The sequence below is a fragment of the Aquarana catesbeiana genome, linkage group LG06 (genome assembly GCF_042186555.1).
Source record: "Aquarana catesbeiana isolate 2022-GZ linkage group LG06, ASM4218655v1, whole genome shotgun sequence".
NCBI lineage: Eukaryota > Metazoa > Chordata > Amphibia > Anura > Ranidae > Aquarana > Aquarana catesbeiana.
In genome coordinates this window covers 387,663,396-387,683,947 of record NC_133329.1, presented here as the reverse complement: position 1 = coordinate 387,683,947, position 20,552 = coordinate 387,663,396, and the positions used below count along the sequence as shown (strand labels likewise).

The window sequence follows — 20,552 nt, the reverse complement described above, 5'->3', positions numbered from 1 at the left end:
GTCACAGCAATGGCATAAAAAGCATAAAACTTCACAGCAACCAATCAGATTTCACTTTCATGAAGGTGGATTGTTTTTATTGGTTGCTGTGGGTTACTACGCCCTGCATTGCTGACCACGTACCAACCTTATATCCTCAATTTTTATATAGCTTTATACCAGAAGATAATTTGGACCCATCATCCTTCCACTAAAGAAAAAAAAAAAAAAAAAAGTAAAAAATTGTAACCATGAAATGTATATATGACGACTATAAACTGTGACCTTCTAGTGCTGATTTAATGAATATGATGGGAGCAACTCTATTACCCCAACATATGTAAAAATTATAAATAACAGCCATTCCAAACTAGTCTGAGACTTGAGGCAGCCGTGTCCTGTTCCTACCAATTAAAGCTAAATTCCGGGAATTCAACAACTTTGCAAAAAGTGCAGGCACACTATGGGGGTTGATTTACTAAAGGCAAATCCACTCTGCACTACAAGTGCACATTAAAGTGCACTTGGAAGTGCAGTCACTGTAGATCGCTGTAGATCTGAGGGAAGCTCTGAAACGAGGGGGGAAGCTCTGCTGATTTTATCATCCAATCATGTGCAAGCAAAAATGCAGGTTTTTTTTTCCTTGCATGTCCCCCTCAGATCTACAGCGACTGCACCTCCAAGTGCACTTACAGTGCAAAGTGGATTTGCCTTTAGTAAATAACCCCCTATGACTCCAATTTGGTGCATGTCACCTCCAAGACTTATCTCTATTGCACCCCCATCCGGCTGTGAAGAGACAAGCACACAGAGCAGCTATACCCACCCCTCCCCCTCCTGCTGCCCATTCACAGAAGCCTTTGTATATTGAGAATGAGTTCGCATAATACAAAGGCTTCTGTGAATGGGCAGAAGGAGGGGAGGGACGTTCATAGCAGTTCCAGCAACACTGCGCTATAAGGAACTGAGACCACAGTGAGCAGCCTCAGAGCTCCAGAAGTTATCTTCCTATAGCACAATAAACCTGTTAAATGTGAATAATAGAGGCAAGCATCTTGTTTTCTTTGCAAAGTAGCTGAATTCTGCTTTAATGCAAAGTGTAATGCTAGTGGACCATTGATACTGACATACAACTTGAGTTTATGTAATAAAACACCATTTACAAAGATTTCATATTAGCATAATTTCTGGAATTCTAGACTTTCTAGTAAAGTGGAACTTAAACTGATGGTTCAAAATTTGCTCCTGTATTGCAGCATTGACATTCTGTATCTCTTCTGCAGTAAAGCATTCTTACTTACAATCTTCTTTCAATGCACAGCTCAGTAGACAATTTTAGCACCTGCTGGGATGAATGAACTGCAGTGCATGCGCAGGAGCTGCGTCATCCAAGCACAGCCAATCAAGACAGCCTAAGATCCTGAACGAGGCCTGGGTGTAAATTTCATAACTGGTGAGGGAGCTTGTGGAAGTTATTTTATTGGAGTGGAATATAGTTCAGTTTTAAAACCACTATAGTTGCCATCGTAAGTTGGCTGCTCTCCTCCAGGTACATGTATGATTTGATAATAGAAGTGTGCATACATGTTTAAGCAACAATTGTTGTCACAGTCGGTGGAAACCCCCCCCCCCACTCTCAGAGCCGACCACCATCTACAGTCTATGGCCAGCTGTACAGATGTGGTTTCAGGTATTCTCACACAGCATCCAGCAAATAAAATGAGATGACATGACATGCCTCTGGAGTGTGATTTTCATATGCACTTCCTTTTATAGATTTTAGGGTACCTCTAAACCAGGGATTTGCAATTAGCGGACCTCCAGCTGTTGCAAAACTACAAGTCCCATCATGCCTCTGCCTCTGGGTGCCATGCTTGTGGCTGTCAAAGTCTTGCTATGCCTCATGGTACTTGTAGTTCTGCAACAGCTGGAGGTCCGCTAATTGCATATCCCTGCTCTAAACCAATGCACTAAAAAGTATGTGCATTTTTACCCACTTACCCCAAACCGCCGTAGCTGTGCGTCGGTACTTTTGACGCAGAATACCGGGGTTATGGCAGCAGATAGCTGCCATAGCCCTGATATTTTCTGCAACGGCGGGCAGTCCTATTTGAGATAAAAGTGGTCTCTGCAGCGGATTCACCACAAGATCACTTTCATTGGCAATTCCTCTTTCTACCGGAGCCGCGGAGACGATCTGATGCTGTCCCCTTAGTAGCATGGAGCCGAAGGAGGGAAAAGATTCCCCCCATTCAGCTCCATAACATTGGATGACAGAAGCAACATCAAATGCCACTTCCGCTCAATGGTCTTAAAGGGGAACTTTTTTTTTTTTTTTTAAAGACATTTTTTAATTGCATTTAAGTGTAAATGTGAGATCTGAGGTTTTTGCTACAGTATCCAACATTTGCACTCCTCTTTAAGGCTGCTATGTTGCAGACAGAAGCATTTGTTGTTGGCATTAAATAGGACAGGCATGCCTATTTTCTATTTTGCCAATGCAAATTCAAGCTAATTCTATTGTAGATTTATCACGGTGTGCCTGAATGAGTAACTCAAGGGACATCTACAATAAATGTATTGTTGTGCCTGAACTCCATTTCACTGGGGCTCAAATGTGCAATAGCATAGTCAAACTAGGGAATGTATAATCTTTTTAAAGACATAGAGCAGCTCAGGCAGGTGGACCACCTCCAATGACTTTTACCAGTGTCTGCAAGTGGGGATAATATGATAAACTATATTAAAAAACAAAAAAAAAAAACAACGAATGAGCAGAAAGTCATTGATCCACAGATATACATCTCTTAGGACAGGAACTTCATCTCCCTCATCTTGCATTTCAATAAACATTTTTACATATTTTTGTAAATGTCAATTTGTTCTTTTGCATAACCCCAAGCTGTAAAAAAAGGTGTTTACAGGTCCATTAAAAAAAAAAATACCAACATCCAAGTAATCTTTCAGTTTGAACTAGCTAAATACATTTTAGATGCATCAAAACAAAAAAAAAAGTGTGCGAAGGCTTGTAAGTTTGCTTTAAAAAGCAGGCAAAGCCCGAGTAGAGAAGCCTGTCCCCCTGCCAGAATTCTGTACTAAAAGACCCTTGCTTTGTGTGGAAGGAGTGGTCTCTCTGCAGAGGTCCAACAACCCCCCTTCTAAATCAGAGATAGAGCTCTCCAATCAGCAGGGAAACATGAGCTTTGCCGATTGGAAACTCTAGTGCCGCGTACACACGGGCGGACTTTTCGACCAGACTGGTCCGACGGACTTTCCAACGAACGGACTTGCCTACACACGATCAACCAAAGTCCGACAGATTTGTACGTGATGACGTACGACCGGACTAAAAAAAGGAAGTTGATAGCCAGTAGCCAATAGCTGCCCTAGCGTTGGTTTAAGTCTGTTGGACTAGCATACAGACGAGCGGATTTTTTGACTGAACTCGAGTCCGTCGGAAAGATTTGAAACATGTTTTATTTCTAGGTCCGTCGGACTTTTGGTGGAAACAAAAAAGTCAGCTGGAGCCTGCACACGATCGAATTGTCCGCCGGAGTCCGGTCCGCTGGAAAGTATGCTCGTGTGTACGCGGCATAGCTCTAACTCAGCAGGGGTGGTCAAGCCTCTGCAGAGAGACCACCGCTTCCACACCAAAAGGAAGGGTTCTTCTCTGCAGCATGTTGGTAGGGGACAGGCCTCTATTCATTCTGCATTCTTAACATAAGAAACATCACTAAACAAAAAAAAAAAAAAAAAAAAAAGGAAGCTTTTTATAAACTTGCCCAGGTGGGATTTTTTGTTCTTGTTAATATCACCCATACACATGTGCATCTCTTTTTTTTTTTTTTTAAATAAACCCTAAATGAAAATTTAACATGCAACATAAAGTGCGCTGACCTCCAATTTGCACTGCTGCTATTTAGCAAAATACTAAACGCCATATGCTTCATCCTGAAATATTAATTCCTATTTCAGTTACATCATATAAGAATAGAGAGAAGTGTGTGAATACAGAAATTGGTGAAATAACTAGCATAAAATACAATCTATCGTAGTTTACTTTGCGGCATCGTACAACGACCATCCATCCTGACTACTGCAAGTTTCGTCAAGAGGGGGGCCGAACTCTCCACGTTGGCTAACCTGGAACAAGTAAGGTTTTCAGCCTGCCCAAGCTTGTGTCTGCACCGATAGAGGTCTTAATCTTCAAGGAATCGGACAGAGGAGTCTCAGATTCGTGGCGTTGTTCAGGATATTTTATAGTGCAAGAATTTGGGCAGTTGGAACAGACTAGCGGGTCAGGGAAGCTGTAGAGATCCAGTCCGGGAAAGGCACGAATGAATGGCTGGTTGGAAGTGCAGCGCGTGGCGTTTTTTTGAGCGCTGGGTGGTTTTGGTTTGGAGCAGTATGGGCAGTACCGGCCAGGGGGTTGTAATTCCTCGTCGTCGGCGCCGCCGGAGTCCTTGTAGGTAAGTGCGGTCAGCACAGAGCCCCAGAGATACAGCGCAGTAGCCGTAACACTTGACTTTCTCTCTGTGCACTCCTCTTCTAAGGAACATGGAAGAACAGTGGTAGGGGGAGCAGGGATTTCTTCAGCTGGAGCCGGAAAAAACAGAGGCACCGACAAATCTGGGGTTGGCTCTGTAATGGAAGGAAGCAGCCTTGTCCCGTTTATCTCCCAGGAAGCCTTGTGCAGGACGGCAACTGAAGCAAATAAAGTGGCAACTCCGGTTAAGTAGACCAAGCCAAGTATACAAGCCAACTGGAAAGGGAAAGAGAAAAAGAAAAAGGAGCTTTTATTCAACAATAGTTCAATTCTATAAAAGCATCTAAAAATGTCCTTTTTTAATTTTATTTATTACAGGTACTTGTATAGCACTGTCAATATACGCAGCGCTTTACACCAGGGGTCTCAAACTAGCGGCCCTTCAGCTGTTGTGAAACTACAAGTCCCATCATGCCTCTGCCTGTGTGAGTCATGCTTGTAACGGTTAGCCTTGCAATGCCTCATGGGACTTGTAGTTTCGCAACAGCTGGAGGACCGCCAGTTTGAGGCCCCCCTGCTTTACACATATGTATTGTACATTCACATCAGTCCCTGCCCTCAAGGTGGTTATAATCTAAGGTCCCCAACTCACATTCCGGGGTCAATTTATACAGCCAATTTTTTTTTTTTTTTTAGCATCAAACCCATTTCCAGATAGGGGAAGTTTACAGAGGTCAAGGTCACCAAGACATCAATATGTATGGCAGTAGATTTTTATTATGTATGGCAAATAATTGAAATTGGAGGTAGGACTAAAGACAAAACGGTTTCACTTTGGACAGGTAAGGAAGGGTTATACTCTCCATGAGGTTTTTTTTTTGTGCTCCCCCCCCCCATTGGGGAGATTTTCCTTCACTTCCTGTAACTTAGCCAAAACAGGAATTCAAAAGAAATCCAAAGTGGGGGAATCTCTTGGTGTCACCAAAACCAGTATTTCCAGTGGAAGATTTCCCCTCTATTCCTGTTCTGGCGACAACCCAAAATTTGTAATTTTCTTTCACTCTCTGCAAAAATAGTAAACAGGACAAATAGAGGTACATTTTAGGGACAAAGACACCAATAAAAACCTCACAGGTGTTCTAATCCCACCCCATCTAAAACTAAAGAGTTTTGCCTTTATGGGAGAAGTATAGACAAAGCTCATTTGGCTGTACTTGTCCTGTGGATCACAGGAGTGCAGTTCGTTCTGCACTTCTGTGACCCGTTTTCAGCAGAAGCTTAAGCCTTCTGTCGGCGACGTCACAGAGCCGGTCCAGGCTGGGGAAAGATCACGACAGTATGGTCAGGAAAAAAATCCCAAGCAAGAGACCATTCACACCTCTACTTGTTACTGCATCTAAAGCAATGGTCCTCAACCTCAGTCCTCAAGTACCTCCAACGGGCCATGTTTTCCTTTACTTTGCACATCTGCTTTAAATCAATATCAATGACATGGTATTGATCAGAGCTATTTTATCTAAGGGAAGTTCCCAAAACATGGCCTGTTGGGAGGACTGAGGTTGAGAACCACTGATCTAAAGCACATGTTGGATACTGTAGCAGAATTCTTTTCCATGATAATTTTTCTGAGTTAAAGGAGAAGTACAGCCACAGCTCTGTGGGTCACAGGGGGTGCAGTTCGTTTTGCACACTTGTGACTCCTTTTTTAAGAAGAAGCTGAAGCCTGCTGTTGGCTGACGTCACAGAGCCAGTCCAGGTTGGGGAAAGATTGTAACAATATGGTCGGGATCTGCTCCCAACAACCCTGGACCGGCACCTGGCTCAGCCTCTCAGCGAGCTACTGAGAGCCAGAGCCAGCCGCTCCCACTCTCTCCACAGCCCAGCACTGCAGTGATTCTATTCTGTTAATATCTTACAGAGATTTTAGTATGTTCACCTTGATAGGGATCAGCATATGATGGTGCAGTTAACCATTAGGCTTAAATCATATTAAGTTTAGCTATGGGGTGGTTTAGACTGTGGCATTTGAAGGTGTCCGAGGTTCAAAACAGGAACCAACCTGACCACGTGTGAAGCAAAGAGTCTATTCCATCAAGGTCTCCAGCCATCAGGCCCCCCCCATTGATCATGCATGGTTGTTGCCCAAGTGGTCAAAACCACCTACACATTCTTAAAAAGTGTATGTAAAACCTTTCTTAGAATCTTGACATGACATTGCACTGTTCCTTAAGAACAGCATACTGGTTACTTGTATTATTGGAAGACATCGAATCCACCCTAAAAACCTGGTAAATCCCCATAAGTATGATGCGCTCTGACCACTCGGCACAAGCACAGCACATCCATCCTTGAGTGGTCAGTTTGCTCCCCAGCTTCCTCTAATGGGATCTAAGGTAAAGAGAACCCATCATTCTCTAAACATTTGGTGCCCAACTTGATGCCAACACGCAGCTCACCAGCACTCAGCATGTAGCCTGTAATTACCGTAGGTCTGGAGTACAGCAGACTGCATGTGGAATAACAGAGGCTCCGTCAGGACTTAGTACTGTCAGTAACAGCTGGGGTTCAGCTTTAAGCACAGCAGCTCGATCAGCTTCTGGGCTTCTGCTACAAAAGCACTCCACAGAAGCACCCTGTAAGCAGAGCACTGTAAACACAACGCATTTGCACCGAGTATACACAAAAGTGATCAGAGCCATGGGTGAGGCATCCAATACTGGCTCTGTCACCGACAAGATTGTCTGCAAGTGGGTGATCTGTAGCTTGATCTGTGCAGTGTATGTGTGACTGCATTGCTGTCGGCCTCTTTCACACGGGGGATCCGTATGTCCGTTTTTCATCCTTCCATTTTCGGATGAAAAACAGACATACATGTATCCCTATGGAGCGTCGGATGTCAGCGGTGACATGTCCGCTGACATCCGACCTGCTCCAATCCAAAAAGTGTAACGAAGGAAAACCCTACTTTTCCATCCGTTTTCGGATCGGATCGGGTGACGACGGACACTACGGTCCGTCATCATCCGATCCCCCATAGGGGAGAGCAGCGCTCTGACAGGTCCGTCGCTGCACAGTGTGCAGCGATGGACCTGTCATCTTCCTGCTCAGCAGGGATCGGCGGAGTGATCCCCGCTGAGCAAGCGGGTGTTCACGGGGCGGATCATCACTGATCCGCCCCGTGTGAAAGAGCCCTTCCTCTCAGATATGAACTCTCCTCTCTTGTTGGCAGAAGAAGTGCTATGCAATATTACCTATTCCTTCATCGTGGGACGTGCTCTGTGTGATGATGGCTCCTGGCAAGACAGGGCTACTGTTAATCATATGTCTTTATCACGCAGAGCACAAACAGTGGAAGATTGGTTAATGAATGGCACTGCTCCAGCTAGTGAGGGGAGCTCAAGTCCACAGACTGCCAGCTTTAATATTACATACTGTATAATAGTGACATCTAGTGGTCAATTACCAAATCCTCCACTAAATACACTTGTATGGCAAATCTATGTAGATGCAATCACAATAAAATTACAAGGATTATAAAAAAAAAAAAAAAAAATCTATGTTAAAAATATATACTTTTAAGAAACCATTAAATGTATCCCTAAGTTTATAAATTACAGAGCAAACTATTTAAATCTAACCACATACTGAGACTAGGATATCGAGGAACTGGAGAAAGTGCAGAGAAGGGCAACCAAACTGATGAGGCATAGAGGAGCTCAGCTATGAGGAAATATTAGAGGAACTGAATTTATTCTCTCTTGAAAAGAGGAGGAGATTAAAGGGAGGATATGATCAACATGTACAAATACATAAGTGGTCCATATAGTGAAAATGGTGTTGTTATTTACTTTAAGGACAGAGGACAAGGGGGCAACTCTTTACGTCTGGAGGAAGAGATTTCATCTCCAAATACGGAAAGGTTTCTTCACAGTAAGAGCTGTGAAAATGTGGAATATACTCCCTCAAAAGCTGGTTCTGGCCAGCTCAGTAGATTGCTTTAAAAAAAAAAAGGCCTGGATTCTTTCCTAGGTGTACAGAATATAACTGGGTACTGACATTTATAGGTAAAGTTGATCCAGGGAAAATCAGATTGCCTCTCGGGGGATCAAGAAGGATTTTTCTTTTTTCACCTGCTGGATTCATGGTTTGCTGGGGATTTTTTGCCTTCCACTGGATCATCTGTGGGTATAGGATTGTGTATATGGCATTATATGATTTTTTTTTTTTTTTCTCCCCCTTTTATTGGTTGAACTAGATGGACCTGTGTCTTTTTTCAACTTGACTAGGTTAGGGTGAGGAGCTTCTAATTTTTTAAATCCAACATGTCTCATTTCTTAGAGAGATTGGCATCTCTCCAATTGTGCATGACCCTATCGATTCCACAAAATGTAGGTCTCTGTTATGGACTTGTCCAAGGTGCAAAGATAAACTAGGGGTTTTTAGACCCTTTTTATTTTTATTATTAGTATAGTATTATATAGTACAGGCATACCCCACTTATAAGTACACAATGGGGTTTATTTACTAAAGCTGGAAAGTGCAAAATCAGGCTCACTGAGCTTCCAGGTTTTATTACCAAAGCTTAATTGAACAATCTGGGGTTAGAAGCTCTTTGGTTTCTATGCAGAAGTGAGCCTGATTTTGCACCAGCTTTACTAAATAAACCCCATTGTGTACTTAAAAGTGGGGTATGCCTGTATATATTATTCAGTCTTATTCTGAGCGTTGCTGCGTGGACACCTGTGGATGTTAGGCTGTTTAAAAGTACCCAATTGAGTGAACGAATACTATAGGGGGACAGAGGGAGCGATCTGCACCATTTGAATCACCATCCCTATTGTGGTCATCTGCAAGCTTAGAGACCTAGGCTGGGTTATAGCCATCTGCCTTTTAAGCTTGCCGTCTGGTAAACAGAATCTACAGCTACGGTGGTCGGGCACCTTTTTACATTTGTGTGTGAGCACTGCGGTGATATTAAGAATACAAAACATTTTAAAGGATCTTTCTTGTTCACATATCATTTTTGTGGACATATACAGCCAATATCCTAGCGCAGCTTTTTTAATTTTATTGGACTTTGTGTTATCCGCACTGTATGCTGCTGCTTGTCTATAAGTCTATCCATTCGATTGATTTCTTTCTAGCGCGGTGCCCTCCTTTGCATATTATTATTAGTAATGTGCCCCCAGATGAACCCTGATTAGAGGTTTATCAGACAGTAGCAGAACTGCACTACATCAGATGAATTCAGGCGGAAATGTTGAAGACTCATTTTATGGAAAAAGAGTTACCATGAGGAGAGAATTAATAAAGAGGAAGTGGCCTGTATGGAGAGAAGTGAGTTGATGGAATATAAAATAAAAATTCTGATTCATTCAAATTTGAAAATACAATAAATTTCAGGATTCACTATTCAGTTTAAAATAATCAAGGGTTTCTTTAGCACTTGCTGACCCCCGAAATGTACATCTACATCCTGTCAGCAAGTGGTTATAACAAGCTTATGGCCATAGCTGCAGCCATGAGCTTGGGGTACCTATTTTATTTTTTTAGCTGTTGATCGGCTGTTTAACCACTTGCCGACCGGCGCACGCCGATTTTCGTCCAAACTTTGGCGGCGGATATCTTTGTTATGGCAGCAGCTAGCTGCCATAACCCCGGTATCCCCGTTTTCGTGCGGCGGTTGGCTTTAAGAGAAAAGTGGTCTCTGCGGAGGATTCGCCGCAAGATCACTTTGATCTGTGGCGGGAGAGGGGACCCCCCCCTCCCTCCGCGATCCAGTGCCCTCCGCCGCTTACTGGAGCCATCGGTAGCGGCGGAGGTGATCGCGTTTGTCTCCTTCTGTGCCTGGAGACGAGTGAGGCTAAGATGGCGCCCACTCGTCTCCATGACACTGCTGGGTGGAAGCGACGTCAAAACGTCACTTCCGCCCATGCGTCTTAAAAGGCATATTTTTTTCAATGTAATTTTTTTTAAATTACTTTTTTTTTTTTATTGCATTTTAGTGTAAATATGGGATCTGAGGTCTTTTTGACCCCAGATCTCATATTTGAGAGGTCCTGTCATGCTTTTTTTTCCTATTACAAGGGATGTTTACATTCGTTGTAATAGGAATAAAAGTGACACAATTTTTTTTTAAACGGTGTAAAAATAAATGAAATCATGTAAAATAAATAATAAAAAAAAACATTTTTTGAAACCCCCCCCCGTCCCGACAAGCTCGCGCGCAGAAGCGAACGCATACGTGAGTAGCGCCCACATGTGAAAACGGTGGTCAAACCACACATGTGAGGTATCGCCGCGACCGGTAGAGAGCAATAATTCTAGCCCTAGACCTCCTCTAATGCAAAACATGCAACCTGTAGAATTTTTTAAACATCGCCTATGGAGATTTTTGAGGGTAAAAGTTTGACGCTATTCCACGAGCGATCGTAATTTTGAAGCGTGACATGTTGGGTATCAATTTACTCGGCGTAACATTATATTTCACAATATAAAAAAAAATTGGGCTAACTTTACTGTTGTCTTATTTTTTTTATTCAAAAAAGTGAATTTTTTCCAAAAAAAGTGTGATTATAAGACTGCTGCGCAAATACGGTGCAAAAAAAAAAAAAAAAAAAAAAAGTATTGCATTGACTGCCATTTTATTCTCTAGGGTGTTAGAAAAAAAAAACCAATGTATAATGTTTTGGGGGTTCTAAGTAATTTTCTAGCAAACAAACCTGTTTTAAACATGTAAACACCTAAAATCCAAAACGAGGCTGGTCCTTAAGTGGTTAAAAAAAAAAAAAATTATCACTCTTATGCCCTGTACACACGGTCGGATTTTCCTATGGAAAAAGTGCGATCGGACTGTGTTGTCAGAAATTCCGATCATGTGTGGGCTCCATCGGACTTTTTCCGTCGGAATTTCCGACACACAAAGTTTGAGAGCAGGATATAAAATTTTCTGACAACAAAATCCGATTGCGTGTGTACACAAATCCGACGCACAAAGTGCCACGCATGCTCAGAATAAAATTAAGAGACGAAAGCTATTGGCTACTGCCCCGTTTATAGTCCCGACGTACGTGTTTTACGTCACCTCGTTCAGAACGATTGGATTTTCTGACAACTTTGTGCGACCGTGTGTATGCAAGACAAGTTTGGCCCAAAAATCCGTCTGAAAAAATCTGATGGATTTTGTTGTCGGAATGTCCGATCAATGTCCGATCGTGTGTACAGGGCATTACAGTACTATAAAAGGGTTTGATAGGCTATTTGATTTGCCACAACTCTCACTGCACATGGTGAGATGCTCCGTGTGCAATGAAATCCAAGTACAGAAGAACCTGTACAACCGTAGGACTGAAAGTAAGGCTCCATGCACACAGAAGCTCATAAAAACGGCCGTTTTTGGGAGTTTGGGCATTTTTTTTTTAACAGCCCATAAGCTCCCCTCTATGTTATCCTATGTGTCCATGCACAGGTGGACACTTTTGGACATTTATTAGCAGTGGAGTTTTTGGGCTGTTTTCTGAACGTCATAAAATCGCGTTGTTTTTCTGACCACAAAAAAACACCAAACGCTCATAAACGCTGATAAACGTAGATAAACGCTCAAAAATGTGGCTCACCAGCGTTTCACGTTTTTGATCCATTGGGAAAAAAAAAAAAAAAAAAGCAAAGCTAAAAACACTAACACGGAAGTGACGCTCAAAGGATCGCAATCGTTCGCTGGCGAGATTCAGTTCACCTATGCTGTGTCCGCCGAGACCACATTACACCAGTACTTGCTGCTGCAAGTGGATGCCTCTAGGCTTCATTGATTTGAGCTTATGTGAGTGCAATGTTTGAAGCCGTTTTAATAGAATAAACTTTTTACAACGATACTGCACTATTGGAGCACTTTGTCTTATTATATATGGAGAGTCCATAATATCGGGTGTCACGTCTGGATATCGGTGGATATTTAACCCTATGAGGGTTGATGCTGTTTTGCCGAGCTTGAGAGTGCAAGGCATCGCCATTCGGTGAGTGTTTAACCAAAGGGTTTATTTATTTAAACTGTTTAGCGCTAATATTTACTTTCGTTTATACTGTAAGGCCTCTTTCACACGAATGATCCATTCAGGTGCGCCTGTCAGTTTTTTTAGGCGGACCTGAACGGACCCTCCATAGACCTCTATGGAGCGTCGGATGTCAGCGGTGACATGTCCGCTGACATCTGACCCGTTCCGATCCGAAAAAGTGTAACGGAGGAAAAACCTACTTTTCCATCCGTTTTCTGGTCGGATGACGGCGGACTCTACGATCCGTCGTCATCCGATCCCCCATAGAGGAGAGCGGCGCTCTGACAGGTCCGTCGTGCACATTGTGCAGAGACGGACCCTGTCATCTGCCTGCTCAGCGGGGATCCACGGAGCAATCCCCGCTGAGCAAGCGGATGTTCATGGGGCGGATCATCACGGACCAGTCCCGTGTGAAAGAACCCTAAGGCTCCATGCACACTGGGCGTTAAAATAACTTTATAAAAAACGCCAGCAGCTTTGCATCGAGTCTTTCAACGTTTTTTAACATTTTTGCAATAGTGTTTTATTAGCGAGTTATTTATACTGTTTAGCGCTACTATTAACTTTAGTTTATACTGTAAATGCTTATTTACCTTTATGGACACATCAGAGGTCTGTTAGACTCCTAATGTCTCCCATGACTGATCCAGACTTGCCATTTGCTTGGTCCCAGCCAGCCGGGATCCGAAAGTTCTGAATTTGAATTCTTCACAGAACTGTTCCCGGATGACTGCTACAAGGTTAACTGTACACAGGCAGGCTGCAGAATTCGAGTTCCTCAATTTACCTCAGTTCTCCATCTTCAGGCAGTTTTTGATGGTCAGACACCCAGGAGAGACGGGCAAGCCTGGGGACTGCGTGCGATTTGGGGAAAAAAAAAAAGTGAAACTATTCCCGAGTAGCTAAGGCTCTTGTGTGTGTTTAGGTTCATTGCTGGAAGGTGAACCTCCAACCTCAATTTTAGGTCTCTTACAAACTGAAAACATGTCCTGTAGACATTATACCACTTCTACAATCCAACACATTCCTCACCTTGGTGACTTGCAGGCAGAGATCGTTGAAGACTTTCTGCCACAGGTCCTGTTCCAGAAGCACTGAGAGGTCTGTGTAAGTGAACCAGCCCCGCTTCATACCTTGCTGCTCTGCAACCCTGGGATGGCGAGACAAAGAACCAGATTACACTTCCTGCAGTATAAAGTGCTCAGCAGTTTTGTAACTGGCATTATGGCTTTCAAACACAAGGTGACAGAAATATAAGAATAAACATACAGGCCTTTACTTACAGCTCAATTGAAACAAATTGTACTTGTTGCATAACATTTAGCACTCTATTCTTATAAAGGTGCATTGTTTCTTTTAAACACTTCCTTGTCCTGGGCACACAACAATCTGAATTTTTTGCTTCATAATTACTTAGAACCTCCAAACAATTATATGTTTTCTAAAAGCCCTGGAGAATAAAATGGTGGCTGTTGTAATATTTGGTGTCACACGATAGTTGTGCCGCCATTTATTGAACACAAATTGTCAAGAAAAAGAAAATGCACTAAAAATAATAGTTTTAGTCCACACAAAACACAATAAAACATACCCAATTTTTTTTGGTAAATGATAAAAAGACGGGGTTGCGTCACGTAAAAAAACAAAACATGTCAAGAATTTAAATTGCTCGAACTCATGAAAAAGGAGACAAACTACAAAACCTAAAACTTATTTAGGTGATGCTTTAAAACCACTTCGTCCCTGGAAGGATTTACCCCTTTAATGGCCAGGCCATTTTTTGCGATACGGCACTGCGTTACGTTAACTGACAATTGCACGGTCGTGCGTCACTGTACCTAAACAAAATTGATGTCCTATTTTACCCCCACAAACAGAGCTTTCTTTTGGTGGTATTTGATCACCTCTGCGGTTTTTATTTTTTGCGCTATAAACAAAAAAAAGAGCGACAATTTTGAAAAAAAAAAAAAATCAATATTTTTTACTTTCTGCTATAAAACATATCCAATAAAAATATGTAAAAAAAAAATATTGAATTTCGTCAATAGGCCAATTTGTGTTCCGCTACATATTTTTGGTAAAAAAAAAAAAAAAAATCCCAATTAGCGTATATTGACTGGCTTGCTCAAAAGTTATCACATCTACAAACTATGGGATAGATTTAGGGACTTTTTCTTTTAACTAGTAATGCTGGCGATCAGTGATTTTAGGCGGGACTGCGACATTGCGACGGACACCAAGTGACACTTTTTGGGAACCAGTGACACCAATACAGTGATCAGTGCTTAAAAAAATGCACTGACACCGTATAAAGGACACTGGCAGGGAAAGGATTATCAGGGGCAATCAATCAAAGGGTTAAATGTTCCCTGTGTGTGCTTTCTGTGTGGGGGATGCTGACACTAGACAAGAGAGAGAGATCCGTGTTTCTGAATAGTAGGAATCACAGATCTCTCTCTTCCTCTGTGACAGAATGACGGTCTGCCTTGTTTACACAGGCAGACCGGTGTTCTATCATTCCCCCGAACGATCGCAGCTGGCGCGCTGATTGTTTCCCACTGCCTCTGATCACAGGAGGAGCGGGTCGCCGCACACGTGCGCCCAAGACCAGGAAGCGCAAACGTACAGGTACGTTGTTTCGCGCAGCCGGGCCGCCCTGCCGCAGTATATGTGCGGTCTGCAAGTAGTTCAAAGCCTTTACAGGCTATCAGCATACAGTTCATTGTGAATGATTATTGTTATTGTTCTCACGTTCGTGGCAATACCTCACACGTGCGGTGCAATCAATGTTTTCATATACGGTATGAGTGCGGGACCTATGTGTACATTTACAATGAATAAAGGTGTTGGCACTTACAATAATCATACATATAGTGAACAAGTGATGTAACAGGTGCCATACATATTACACATTGAGAGTCAAATGGTTGAATATATCTGAAAAAAATGCAAACTAAAGTCAAACGTTACAAAACCAACACCAATTGCAAAACTTAGAAAACACGAAAATTTCTTTAAAAAAGTGCTTCTGGATAAATGTGTCTTCAAAAGGCATTTTGACCTGCTATAAAAAGCGGTCAAACACCTCTGGTGAGTTGCCATCTACCTCATGGGCACTCATGGTGAAGTCTTTTGAAGACACATTTATCCAGAAGCACTTTTTTCATGTTTTATAAGTTTTGCAGTTGGTGTTGTGTTTTGTCACATTGGACTTTTTAGTTTGCATTTTTTCATATATATTCAACCATTTGACACTCAATGTGTAATATGTATGGCACGTGTTCCATCACTTGTTCACTCTATGTATGATGATTGTAAGCGCCAACACCTTTATTCGTTGTTAATTTCTAATTTAGGAGTGATTATTTCACTTTTTAAAAGGGGCAGCTACACCATTTCATTTCACATTCAGGGCGCCATCACCAGTGTAGTTAATATTCTGTGTGTACATTTGCATCTCTGTTGATTTAATTTGTGATACTATGGGCAGGTTAACAGGTACACCTTATGGAGATATCAGGGGGCTATATTAGACCCTACCCTCCAAAGCAACTAATCAAGCACAGGGACCGGCCTGTCTCACTTTATTAAAAAAGTGATCGGGTGGCTGAAGAACCGCCCAGATCACTAACCTGAAAAACTGATTATAGTTGTTTTAAAAAAATGACACTAAGCCGCAGAGCTGCTTATAACCACTTACACTGGTCAGCAAGTGGTTTATTAAAGTGATTGTAAAAGGTAATTTTTTTTTTAATAACAAACATATACTTGCCGCCACTGTGCAGCTCATTTTGCACAGAGTGGCCCCGAACCTGCTCTTCTGGGGTCCCCCGGCGGCTCTTATGGCTCCTCCCCACATCTGATAACCCCCTCGGAGAAGCGCTTCCCTGGGGGGGTTACCTTGCGGGCGCGCTCCCGAGTCCAGCATTTGGCGTCCAAAGAGGCCGAATGCAGGACTCGGCCCTGCCCCCCGCGTCATTGGATTTGATTGACAGCAGGAGGCAATGGCTGCGCTATTAATCTATCCAATCAAGAGCCGAGGAACCCGGGGCAGAGAGACAGCGCATCCCCGCCGGGTCAAGTTCGAGGGTTCAGGTAATTAAAAACGGGGGGCGGGGGGGGGGGGCTATTGGTCACTGACAGGTGTTTTTTTACCCTAATGCATATGATGCATTAAGGTGAAAAAACACGAAGGTTTACAACCCCTTTAAGCCTTATTATAAGCTTACATGCAGGTATAAATCAAAAAGCAGACTTTACTACCAAAAAAAAAAATTCCTGCCTGTTTGCACTCTTCTGCAGGAATGTACACTTTCCAGCATGGTGCCGAGCTCTGTGGGTGTGCTGGGATGAACGACACCCCCCCCCAAACATGCACGGGCGTGATGCCATCCCATGCCAGGCAATAAAGATGTCTGAAGACCACCATCCAAAAGAAGCCGGGGAGAAAATGCCGCCTAGGGACGGTGGGAGCAGAGGTAAGTATTCCTTGCTTTAGTTCTGCTTTAATACAAACACAAAGGGAACCCAAGACACACAGGTAGTGGGGAACAACCTGGGCAATACAGACAGCACAGCAATAAAAACCCCAACAAAAAGTTTTGTCTAGAGTTCCTCATAGATAAAAGAATAAGATACCGACCTGCCCTCCAGCCATCGCAGCACTTCAAAGAACTCCCCTGGATGTGTGTAGAGTCCCCAGTCCTGTATTCCCGTATAAAGAAAATTTTTTACAAACACTCACACTAAAACAAGATTATACATTTTCGTGATTTATTCTTTAATACAAAAAAGAATCAGGCAGTTTATTACTATCATACAAATAGCTACAAATGTACTATTCAGGAGATGAAAGTATCATTTAACACATTCTAACATTCAAGGTAATTTTAAATAGCAGCAGTGTTATGCATCCCCCCCCCCCCCCTAAACTTGATGGGGCAAAGCCACAGCCAGGCAGTGGGTGATACAGATTATCACACACCACATTGCATGATACATTGTTAGAGGTATGGCTTTTCTCCCACTATCAGTCTGTGCACATTAAAAATTAAAAGGCTTTTTTTTTTTCTGGATAGAGTGAAGAGGGATTAGAACATCTGTCAGTTTTTTTTTTTGCTTGTCTATGCTTCCATTGGGGAGATTCACCAGAAAAGTAATAAGAGTAAAAATTTTCCACACTAGTTCTGGTGACCCCCAATGGATTCCCTTATTTTGCAGGGATTTCCTCTCACTTCTTGTTTGGCTATAGGACAGGTAGTGAAGGGAAATCTCCCCAATGGGACTCAGAAGGCAAAAAAAAAAAAAAAAATCTGACAAGGGCTATAATCCTCCCTTGCTCTATCCAAAATGGAAAAAATATATATATATATAAAAAATAAGTTTTGCCTATAGTTCTACTTTAAAAGCGGAGTTTCCACTCCTTTTATAAGTTTATTAAAAGTCAGCAGCTACAAAAGTGTAGCTGCTGACTTTTAATAAGCAGGCACTCAGCGGTGATGCGGCCGCCCAAAGCCTCGCTCCTTTCCGAGGCGCCATCGTTGCAAGTGTGGGCACCCACCTGTAACAGCTTGCATGTCCCAGAAGATTGCAGAGAGGGAGGGGGAGAGGAGTCGTTGCCTAGGCGGCGAGGAGACGAGAGCCGGAAGTGGAAGCTGGGTACCTGTCAAAACTAGGTACCCGCTCCCCCACAAAAAAAAAATGACAAGCTAAATGTGGCATGTAAGGGGGTGAAGAGTGCTTAAAGCGGAAGGTCCACTTTTTAAAGAAGCTCCTGGGAGACCCACTTTAGGCTTAATGTACACTTGGCCATAATGTACTGTGGCCAAACAGCAAAATCGTGGCGTGGTTTTGCATTTTTCACGTGACTGGCGGTCAAAGTGTTCCTATCCTGAGCACGATTCTCCCGCGTTCAGAAGAGGAAGGTTAAACCTAACCTAGCCACAGCAGCTCCTAAACTCTGCTAAAAGCCTACCTGTACACGGACACAGGCTTTTATGGAGTTGAGTTTAGGAGCTTTGGGAGCAAAAAAAAAAAAAACAGCAAACACTCCTAAAGTCAGGTTAAGGAGCATGTAGTATACATGAAGCCCTAAAGTACTAGACACAAGAACTGTTTGTGTTTTTTATGTTGACAGGCTTGCTTTGTCCACATTCTGTACTGCATAAAAAAAAATATATAGATATCTTCTTTCACTCGGGTAAATACAAACTATTAAATCTGATTTTCTATTTTTGCATGCTGCCAGTACTTTCACCTCCTTTTTGCATTTTCCTGCCTCTCTTTAGCGCCTCTATTGAACTAAAACCTGGTTACAGAGCTCAATAGCTACTACTAACTACATCATGACTTTGATTAATGAGATCCTTCATAGATCCCTTTAAAATCTAGTGTAACAAAGCAAGACATAGAATATCAGAAGTGGAAGAAGCAACTTACGATGGCCCGGAGGAAATTCATCTCCATGGTGTTCACCATCTGGACGTCCAGTTTCCCAGCTGCTGCCCATTCGTCATTAAAAACCTCTTCCTCTTCACCTTCATCGTACAGATACTTACTGGCAACCATCTGTAACCAGACATGTCATATATGATAACCGTGAGCCATATTCACCGAACGACAGGGTGGATAGAAATCAATGATTTAAAAATAAAATAGAAATCACTTTTTTTGACTTTTATCAAATTTATTTTAAATAAAATGCTTTTGGTGTAAAAATAAAGATAAAGATAGCTTTCTATTTAGGAAACATTAATAATTGAGTTTATTCAGCATGAAATTGAGCTTGGTTATGTAGCAAGAGGCTGTATATTCTGCAATATTTACACTTTTAGTAAACTCATTCAATGAATCCAAGCTCTGCAAGATGAGATAACATGCACTGCATTGATGCATTTACACAATTTCACAGTAACCATGAGGATAAAACAAAGTTCAGGAATATTCCTTTATCCCATTGTTTTGCAAATCTATGTACACTACAAACTGTACGATTCAGAATCGGTTCTGATATCCCTGTTTTTCTAACCTGACAGCTTATTATTCTAAATAGAAAACCTTCATTTTGTTTGCAAATATTAAAGATTCTAACTACCAGCAAGAATGAGTCCTTACATTTAAAGAGCACCTGTCATTTCGGATCCATCATGGCAGCGCCTGTTAACGGGCATCTACTCACCCGCTGCCACCACATCCCTCACCTTGTTGTGTCACCTCCGCATCACCAGCTGTCCCATTAAAGTGAATGAGACTGTCGGTGAGTCAACAGCGGGTCAGAGGAGGAGCCGCAAAGGCACAGAGATGAGAGTTGCTCCGATTTAAATCAAGCCTTTTTACTAGCGATTTAAATCATGATTTAATCCAACCTGCAGAATGATGAGCAGTCGCCCATACAGCACTGACCTCTTCTCTGCAGCACCACAAGGAATGCCACAGGAAAAGCTGGTTCTCTTCGCAGCAGTTCAAATTCTCATGCGACTCTCACTCACTCCTTACAGAGCGGAGCTCACCCATTTAACTTTGTTGTTAATCTTTATCCAGTAGATACCAACCGCACCATGACACCACTCTCGTAAGACAGTCAATTAGGCATGGGAACTACCCTCAAACACCTACCCTTCCACCATTCACCCTGAAATCCAACCACTTCTTTTCTCTCCTCCGCATCCTCACCTATTCACTACAACAGAAAAAAAAAGAGTGACCTCCACCATATCAGAAGTAGAGTATGGTGGTCCCATCCCTGGTACAACGGAACAAGAAAAAAAATTCACTACCCCAGCATCCAACCCACCCATCCCCCTCTCTCCCCTCCTCCTAATATCGCACAGTCCTATTTCCTCATATAGCCTCAAACGCACTTTCTATGATACCCATATACTGGTAATGCACACCCTGTGATAGTACAACTAGGAGAGCACTATCGGTAGGGTACATACCAGATTTACGTAGGTTACTTAAAGCGGAACTTCAATCAATTAACATAGATTATTTTTAATCCTTATGCGGTTAGCATTAGCAAATAGATCGGAAAGTAT

The 20,552-nt window shown here is 42.5% G+C and overlaps 1 protein-coding gene across 2 annotated transcripts in view; it reads right to left on the bottom strand.

Annotated features, from left to right (window-relative positions):
• Window positions 1-258: 258 nt before the first annotated feature.
• The window catches only part of CNPPD1 (cyclin Pas1/PHO80 domain containing 1), a 36,493-nt gene continuing 16,199 nt past the window's right edge, over window positions 259-20,552 (bottom strand). The window contains exons 5-9 of one of the 2 annotated variants that reach the window (XM_073634303.1): window positions 18,955-19,083; window positions 17,159-17,220; window positions 13,549-13,666; window positions 8,522-8,644; window positions 259-4,741 (exon numbers count right to left, since the gene is read on the bottom strand). In XM_073634303.1, the coding sequence (XP_073490404.1) occupies window positions 4,118-4,741; window positions 8,522-8,644; window positions 13,549-13,666; window positions 17,159-17,220; window positions 18,955-19,083 (1,056 nt within the window). In that variant the 3' untranslated portion in view covers window positions 259-4,117. The remainder of the gene's footprint in view (window positions 4,742-8,521; window positions 8,645-13,548; window positions 13,667-17,158; window positions 17,221-18,954; window positions 19,084-20,552) is intronic. The other variant, XM_073634304.1, reaches the window with a different exon arrangement.